General features: G+C 39.3%; 1 protein-coding gene and 1 pseudogene across 1 annotated transcript in view; both read right to left on the bottom strand.

Moving 5' to 3' along the window:
* Positions 1-2,484: 2,484 nt before the first annotated feature.
* LOC106736320 (60S ribosomal protein L35a pseudogene) lies at positions 2,485-2,852 on the bottom strand (annotated as a pseudogene).
* Positions 2,853-6,934: 4,082 nt separating this feature from the next.
* Positions 6,935-9,690, bottom strand: part of LOC114004539 (uncharacterized) — a 12,985-nt gene continuing 10,229 nt past the window's right edge. Inside the window, exons 3-4 of the mRNA XM_027765507.1 lie at positions 9,136-9,267; positions 6,935-7,014 (exon numbers count right to left, since the gene is read on the bottom strand). Coding sequence (XP_027621308.1) covers positions 6,935-7,014; positions 9,136-9,267 — 212 coding nt within the window. The remainder of the gene's footprint in view (positions 7,015-9,135; positions 9,268-9,690) is intronic.

The raw sequence follows: 9,690 nt of genomic DNA, 5'->3' as shown, positions 1-9,690 counted from the left end.
CACACCCTAAGGCAAAAAAAAACTCTTAAAAAAAAGTAGGCCTAGAACTGAGGAAAAATGCCTGAAGTCTAGTCTTTTATAGAACATTCTGGCTTACTTAACTTCCTTAAAATGGGACTACTAATATCTCCTTCACAGGGCTTCCATGAAGAATGAAGAATGTAGAATTATATGGTAAAGTACAGAAACGAAATGAATAATAAACAAAAAAACATGATACAAATGTAAGGAAAAACTATTGCTATCACTCCTGAGTCTGTATCTCTCACTAAACTCCAAACTCCCTTACTTAATTTTGCATCCTCCCTACTCATCCAGTTCCCTACCTATCTGCTCCATTTGCAGAATGCTACAATACAGAGACAGAAACTGAGCTCTGTGGGAACTGAGAGAAACAACCAACCAATTTCCCCTGGGTTTGTCAGAGACATTTCACCAAGAGTTTTATCGGGGTAATAGTAGGGATCTGGGAGCTATTTTTAACATCTTATGAAAGTCTAATGTGAAATTATACTGTTATCAGTGGCATAGTTTTATAATCAAATAAAAATCAATGTTTATCTTTTTTGTTTTTCCATTCAAATGGGATGATATAAAACAACTATGTATCTCATAAAAAAATGAACGATTGCTTTATTTCGTAAATACCATGAGATGGACCAGCAGTTAGCGTAATGGCTATGTCGCTGGACTCCCACGTAGTCGACCACGGTTCGAGTCCCGGACCCGGTGGCTTAAACTCACGCCAGGCGCATGTGCGTGCGTGCCCAAGATCCCGAGAGGAGAATGGAGAAGGGATTGCGGCGTGGCCATCCCCCCTGGGGGGTGATTTCCTGCTTTCTGTCTCTCTGTCTCTCTCTGTCTGTCTGGCAAGCGCAAGTGCCCTATAGCAAAAACCTCTCAAAAAAAAAAAAAAATACCATGAGAGACCCTGTAGCTGCAAAAGATAAAGACATGAATAAAATAAGTCACAAGACAATGAAGATAGACAAGTTTAACATATATGATAACATTAATAATAAGGAAAATTACCATAAAGGGAATACATGGGGAAGTTTTTTTTTTAGCGGTTTTTGCTATAGGGTGCGTGCGCTTGCCAGAAAGACAGAGAGAGACAGAGAGACAGAAAGCGAGAAATCACCCCCTGGGGGGATGGCCACGCTGCAATCTCCTCTCTTCCATTCTCCTCTTGGGATCTCAGGCATGCATGCGCATTCGCCTGGCATGAGTTTAAGCCACTGGGTCCATGACTCGAACCACAGTCAACTACATGGGAGTTCAGTGACATAGCCATTACGCTAACTGCTGGTCCCTTCATGGGGAATTTTAACCTAGACTTGAGTGAGGTTGGGTGGTCATGGAAGGCTTCCTGGAGAAAATAAAACTTTAAAAACTCCTGGGAGTAGGCTAGCAGGTGGTGTTGAGTTTAAGGTGGCTGAATCTCATATGGGTGACCAGGCTGTCTAAGATCTGGCAGTTTGAAAATCATGTAGGTATGTGTGTATCCCCAAATTCATGCCAGGCATGTGTGCATGCCCAAAAGAGAATGGAGAAGGGACTGTGGTGTGGCCATCCCCTGAAGAGGGTGATTTCTCACACACTTACCCCATCTCACCATAAGTACATGTGTCCTATAATGAAAACTTAATTAAAAAAAAAAAAAAAGGACTTGTACTTCTGGGAGTTATCCAGGCAAAGTCTATGTATGAAGGAAGAATGGAAAGACCAGAAAACTAAGTTCTATGCAAGGGTCACAATACAGTAGTCACTCTTACCTACAGTTTTGCTTTCCCAAGGCCAACCAGGGTCTAAAAATAGGTAAGTACAATAAGGTATTCTGAGGGACAGAGAGAGAGAGACCACATTCACATAATTCTTATTACAATGTATTGTTATAATTGTTCTGCTTAATTATTAGTTATTACTGTTAATCTCTTATAGTGCCTAATATATAAATCAAACTTTATCATAGGTATGTATATTTTGGGTCATCAGAAAAATCATGATGTATTTTCCTGTTTTGCTATGCAAAAGTGTATCACAACTTTTCCAACAATCCAATATAAGAAAAAGCACAGCATGTACAGGGTTTGGTACTATCTGTGATTTCAGGCACCCACTGGGGTTCTTAGAATATAACCCCTGTGAATAAGGAGGGACTGCTGTATATGCAAAAAGGCCCTAGGAGAGAGAGAAAAAAAAACATATTAGCAAGAAACCATGCTTTGGTCCAGCCTTGTAGCTTAGTAGTTAATGGAGCTGGATTCCACATAGCCAACTGTGTCTCAAATCCTGGCCCCTGCAGCTTGAAAAACGTAGTGGGCTTGCATGAATGTGTGCCCAAAATCCTGACAGGATGGAGAAATGGGAAAGAGATTGTGAAGTGACCATGCCTTAATAGAGGGTGCTTTCTCTCTCTCTCTCTCTCTCTCTCTCTCTCTTTTACAACACAAATCCATTTTTATTCATTTAAGTTTCATTATTTTAAATTCTTAAGGGGTACAGCATCACACGGATTCTGTTTCCAATGGCCTTAGCAGGAAGGTTGCTTTGGAATTTGGCTCGAACCATGCCACTGTTTCCATGGGCACGGGTAACCTTTCCCCAGATTACTCTGGTTTTATTTGGTTTGCCACCAGGAGTCACTGTGTTATTTTTTGCTTTGTACACATAGGCACACCTCTTGCCTAAATAGAATTCCGTTTCATCTCATGCATAAACACCTTCAGTTTTAAGAAGAGCTGTGTGCTCCCTTTGGTTCCTGAGACCCCGCTTATAGCCAGCAAGAATGGCCTTGGACCATAGCCTTCCAGACATAATTGCCTTTTAGAAGCCCTGTTCCCAGCAGCCTCCACAGGTTCCAAGATGGCAGAAAGAGGAAAACCTCTCTCTCTCTCTCTCTCTATCTGGAGAGTGTACATACCATCTAGGAAAAATAACAAAAACAAAAAACTGTGGTTCAATAGGGCCCCAATGTAGAAATCTAATACAAGGGTGGAGAGAGAAAGAGTATAGAGAAGGATGGCATTTTACCCCAACTTTTATTTTGAAATTATTCACATCAAGAAAACACTAAAAAAAAAAAGTGCGATGAACACTATATATCTATATACTCTTTACCTAGCTAATAGAGAGAGAGAGAGAGAATTGGCATAATGTTAACAATGTGTGATCCATTGGTAGTAGAGATACTAACACTTCTCAGACGCTCCCTCCCCAAACCTATAAATGTAAATCTTTCTATATCTTTTCTCTGTTTTATTCTGTTCTCCCTCTTTTGGAAACTTTGGAGTTTACTGAGGCATTAAAAATTTCCACTGATATGTGGATACTCTATGACCATCTAGTGCAGAGAAACCAGTGATCTTTCATGGCCAACACCCCTTAAGGAACATTTGTAGACTTTTATTTTCCTAATGACTCCCCTAGGGAAACTTTAATTTGTGGATATACTTTATATCTTGTTTCACACTCTGTGTGTGTGTGTGTGTGTGTGTGTGTGTGTGTGTGTGTGTGTGTGTGTGTGTGTGTGTGTGTGTGTGTGTGTGTGTGTGTGTGTGTGTGTGTGTGTGTGTGTGTGTGTGTGTGTGTGTGTGTGTGTATACCAGTACATATCAGTACACATACATTGCAAGAGTAAGATATTTTTCATAACCCAAGAACTAATTTTTGGCCATTTAGGAACAATATTGCTCTCATTGAGAATATATGAAATAAATCTAACACAAAAGAGGAATAAATCAGATTATAATAGAATAAATACTTATCTCAGTTAATCTTTAGAAACAACACTAATTTATTAATCACTTACAAAAATTTAAGAAAGATAAATTCTAAATTTTCTAACAAGAGATTTCAACTCCTATTGCTCTGTCTCATGTCTTCTAAGAAAAACATTTTTGTTGCACCAAGCTACCTGAGTGCATTTTGATATGCTCCAGAGAACCCAGTACAGTAATAAAAGACCAAATTAGTCCATTGTCTCCTAGTCCAAACAAAATGACTGGAATGTCTTACATGTCAGCTGGGTGGGGGCTGGTGGGCAGAGAGGCATGCCAATTCCAAGTAGTCTGGGAGTAAGAAGGAAATAAACCAAGGTAGGCAAGTATTAGAGAACAATGCCCTTGGTAGGAGGCAAGGAAAACTGGGCAAGTATTGGAATGGAAAGGTTGTGTTCAAGATAAGCTCTCTACTGATAACATTGTTTTGCCAAGGTCGGTAGCAGAGCTATCTAATAGAAATTTATTGTGAGAAATATATGTAATTTTATTCTAGTAGCCATAAAAGGTAAAAAAAAAAAGAGCAAGTGAAAAAAAATTTGTTTTTAGTTTTTTTTTTTTTTTTTTTTTTTTTGTCATCGGATGTGTGGAGAGAGACAGAGAAGGAAAGTGAGAAATCACCTGGGGGGGATGGTCATGTCACAATCTTTTTTCCATCATTCTCCTCTTGGGATTCTGGGAATGCATGCACATGCACCCAGCATGTTTTTCAGGCCACCAGGCCGTGGACTCAAACTGCAGAGTTGGCCATGTGGTATCCATTGCCTTAACCACCACGCCACCTGCTGGCCTGAAAATATATTTTTTAAATTTGCTATAGGGCATGTGTGCTCAAGAGAAAGAGAAGAGAAAGTGAGAAATCATCCCCCAGAAGGACTTGCCACACTGCAATCCCTTCTCCTCCATTCTCCTCATGGGAATTTGGGTGTGCACACACACATGCCCTGTCTGTTGGTTGTTGGGTTTATGTGTGCTTGCTGGAGGGAGACCAGAGACAGACACAGTAAGAGGGAAAGTGAGAAATCACCACCTGTGGGAATGGCCACGCTGCAATTCCTTCTCCTCCATTCTCCTATTAGAATCTTGGGCACCCATGCACATGCGCCTGGTGCCCTGCATGATTTTCAAGTCGCCCTTCAACCATGCTGTTGGCCAAGAGGGATCCAGCCACCTTAACTACCACACTACCTGGCTAGCCCCAAAATAATATTAATATTAATCATATATTTTATTTAGTAGATTTTTAATAAAACATTATCATTTTTAATAAATTGTAGTACACGCATACGATGAAATATTATTCAGTGCTAAAAAATAATAAGGCCACAGAAAACATGGAGGAAACATACATTTAGAAAAAGGCTACATACTGTATGATTCTGATAACATGACATTTTGGAAAGGGAAAACTGTAGAGACATTAAAAAGATAGTGGTTAATAGAAGTATGCGGAGTGGGAGGGATAGACACAGGGGACTCTTAGGGCAGTAAAACTATTTCGTATAATGTTATAATGGCTGGTACATATTATACATCTGTCAAAACCCCAAAAATGTACAACACCAAAGCAAAGTAACGTAAACTATGAACTTTGGTATGTTCATGATATGTTAATTTTGGCTCACTTATTCTAACAAATGTACTATACCAATGCAGGATGTTAATGGTAGGGGAAGCTGTGCCTACATGGAAAGAGGTGTATAAATATTGCACTGTTTGCTCAGTTTTGCTGTGTACCTAAAACTGCTCTAAAAAATAGTCACACAGGGACTAGCAGTTAGCATAACGGCTATGTTGCTGGACTCCCATGTAGTCGACCATGGTTCGCGTCCTGGACCCAGTGGCTTAAAAAAAACTCACACCAGGCGTGTGTGTGTGCATGCCCAAGATCCCCAGAGGAGAATGGAGGAGAAGGAATTGTGGTGTGGCCATCCCCCCAGGGGATGATTTCTTGCTTTCTGGCTCTCTGTCTCTCTCTGGCGAGCACATGCGCCCTATAGCAAAAACCCCTCAAAAAAAAAAATAGTCATACACACACACACACACACACACCATAGAGCGCATGTGCATGAGAGAGAGAGAGAGAGAGACAAAGAGAGAAATTACCCGCAACAGAATCTCATCACACCATGATCCCCTTCTCCCAGTCTTCCATTTCCTTGAGATTCTGGCCACCGATGCTCCTCGGTGCCTTTAGGCTGAGCCAGGGATCTGAACCCATAGTTGGTTATGTGGTCTCCACCCTTGCAGGGCACTTATATTATTGCTGTGCCACAGAAGCTTGGCTTTTTTTTTTTCCTTAGAATTATTTCATTGAACTCTATTTGTTGCTGTTGTTGTTGTTATTAAATTTGACCAGTGAGAGAGAGAAAGGGAAAGTGAGAAAGCAAGCCATCAGGTCCAGGATTCAAACTGCGGTTGGCCATCGGCCATGTGAGAGTTCAGTGCCTGTAGCCACCACACTACCACACTACCTGCTGGCCCTGCTGGGCCTGGTTTTTTGTTTTAATTATAAAAATAAAGTAGGCTAGGGGCAGTGGCATAGCAGTTCTACAATGCTCCACATGCTGAAGCCATGTACCAAGGTCTCCTTGCACATGTCGGGCATGTGTGTGTATGCCTGTGATACTGGCTAGTGTGGGTGGAGGCCAGTGAGGGGACCCTGTTGGGGGTGATTCCTCTCTGTCACGCTCTCATGGAAGAAATAAATAAACTTTGAAAATAAGATGAAATAAAAACATGTTATCATCTCAACACACAATCGATATAAAACATTATTAATGAGACATTTTATGTTATCTGTAATTCAAAAACCAGCATATATTTATACTTACGGCATTACGTTAACTTGGACTAAGTCCATTTTGAGTGCTCGGAAACCACATACTGGACTGCACAGGTCTAGAGCAGTGGCAGTGACAAAAGGTGGCTTGGAAGGGACTTTACCCGCCCTCTATTTCTCCTACTTCACAATCTCCATCAACATTGCTGGATATACATACACGGGATACACATACAGGAAAAAGCCATGCTGGATACACATATAAGGAAAGTGTTTGTTCTGCAAAGGCATTTTCCAAACAAGTCTCTGAACCTTCTTTCTAGCCAGATTGTCATCTCTTGGTACATCATCCCTATACCTTGCCCTCCCCAGTCTAGCACTCCAGACAGTACCACTCTTGCGTCTTCTTGATGGAACACTGAAGAGTAGAGGGCTTTGTCACACCAGAATTTCCTAAAAACACCATGTAACCATTGCTAACAATATCAGAAAGAAAGAACTTCTAGGTCCTACATGCCATGCAAAAAATAGTATTAAAATGCAGTGCAAATTTAAATGCTACCTAAGACATAGGAACTTTTAAAAATAGTGGCTGTCAACATAAAAATAAATAACTATGCTTTGCCTCAGTTGTTGGGATTATTAATATGTCTTTGCAGCTAGTAATATTATTTATTTATATTTCCTAGCAACATTCCTGTAACTAATGTATAGACTTCCCTGTATGTCATGATATATAATCTACTCATGCTTTAAATGCTATTACCAAGATGTGAGTGCACTAGAGCTCCAAAAAGTTCTCCGTCATTTGAATTAGAAAAGGCACTACATTAAATCATACCCTGCCCTGTTGTATTTATCATTTTCAGGTTTTATCACTCAGAAAAGTGAGGAGGGAAGAGCATTAATTTGCTTACCATTTCAACAGCTCTTCCAAAAGAAAGGAAAGGGAAAAACAGAAAGTGGATTGAATGTAAAATAAAAACAGATGCTGTCTCACAGAATCCTGTAAGGAGAACTGTATGACATGAGGTAGAATGCATTTGTTTTATTTGTAGTCATAAAGATCATTATGGAATGCCTAATTCCCACTTGAGTTCTCCTTGAAGGAGAAATTTTTTTATTATCTGTTATTATTTATTTTATTTTATTTATTATCATTATCATTATTTTTACTTTGACCAAAGAGAGAGAGAAAGAGAAAGTGAGAAAGCAAGCCACCAGGTCCATGACCCGAACAGATGTGGGCCATGTGGGAGTCCAGTGCTTTAACCACCATGCCACCTGCTGGCCCCCAAAACTTTTAATTAAATAAATAAACTGGCATTTGACAGTATACAGCATTTTTAAAATGAAGAGGTCTTCACTAAAAATCTTCCATCTTTACTTTTAAACCTTTACTAGTAAGTATCATAATCTTAATATAATTTAATAAAAGAACATGATGTCTGGGATTTATTTTGAAATACTCTACCAATAATAATAATAACAATAAAAGTTGGAGAAGTACATTAAATAAGAATGACAGAATGCTATGAAGCTCAGTGATAAGAACTTTGGAATTCATTATATTTTTTCCTATGCTTGTATATATCATAGATCTAAAGTTTCCCAAATTGAAAAAGTTTAAAAACTGTTGATGGTAAATTTTAAAATATATAGATTTTTTAAATTAGAGTATTACTTATTTAATTTTATTCATTTATTCATTCATTTAAATTTGACCAGAGAGAGACAAAGAGAGAAAGAAAGTGAGAAAGCAAGCCACTAGGTCCAGGACTCAAACCATGGTTGGCCATGTGGGAGTATCCAGCACCTTAACCACCATGCCACGTGCTGGTCCCCTACAGGTTTGTTGTTGTTGTTCTTTTAAAATAATTTAAAATAATTATTTTATTCAACTTTATTTATTATTACAATTTAGTCTGGAATATATGGGAGATGGGATATACTCTTGGAATTGTTTGGCTCTGGGGAAGGGTGTGGAAGAGCCAAATTGGGTCCTTTCAAAGCAAAGGACCCAGGGCAGGAGCCACAGGTGTCTGGACCTAAAAGCAGTACTAATGGGAGACAATGTCTTTTTTTCCCCTCCAGAGAGCACATACACTTGCCACAGAGAGACAGAAAGAGAAGAGACATAGAGGGAGAAAGAATCCCTGCAATGCGACATGATCACACTACAGTTTCTTCTCCATTTCTCCATCCTATCAGGATTTGGGGCATGTACACACAAGAACTCTGTATGTTTTTCAAGTCATAGGTCTGGGATTTGAACCATGTGGTGGGCCATGGGGGATCCAGCTCTCTTAACCACTGAGCCAACCCTAGAGACAATGTCTTATATTGAACCACTCAATGGAGGAGTCAGAATACAAGGATTCTTGCTCCAGTTCTGCCAGTAACTTCTTCATATGTGACCTTAAGTCAAAGTCTTCACTTTGCTGTGACTCAATCTTCTCATACATTCATTTAATAATAATGACAGAAACTCTTAAAATGGACTAGACATGCATGTAGATATTGGTGATGCACACAGGATTCAACAGATAATAGTCCTTGTGGTCATTGACTTACCATTCTGGCAGGGAGTGAGCCTGGAAGCTATGCGGGCCAAACGTGTTTCAGACAAAGGGCTCCTTCTTAAGCCAACATTTTGGATCATCTTGAGAGTTGATGTGTTTATTAAATACAAGTAACAGAAGAATTCTAAGAGGATAAAAGTGTATGTTAAATTGTAATGCAATATTATCAAGAACACAAACAAACCTTTTATGATCCTCTAACATAGCAGTATGAATACTCTACAACTGCTGCTCTAATTTTAATTATGAGCATTATCACCATATGAAGTATAAAATCCAGTCTCTAAATATGCCACTTTCTTTATATTACCCATTTTATTTAATTATGTATATGGAAGATAAATGTATGTAAAATAATATAATCACAAAGCATTTATCCACATTTTAAAATAAAGTACATTAATATAATGTACAATAGCAGGTGCTTTTTAAAACATTTATATCATAAAAGGCTAATAATGAAGAGAATTCACTGAAAGATGAAAAGTGTGTAATAAAGGCGGAGGCCGCACCCGCCAGCCGGACAGCCCGGGGCTCACGCCCCGGC

The sequence above is a fragment of the Tupaia chinensis genome, unplaced genomic scaffold, assembly GCF_000334495.1.
Source record: "Tupaia chinensis unplaced genomic scaffold, TupChi_1.0 Scaffold138517_1, whole genome shotgun sequence".
Taxonomy (NCBI): domain Eukaryota; kingdom Metazoa; phylum Chordata; class Mammalia; order Scandentia; family Tupaiidae; genus Tupaia; species Tupaia belangeri.
The sequence above is the reverse complement of the archived record's forward strand: the minus strand, read 5'-3'. Positions and strand labels throughout refer to the sequence as shown.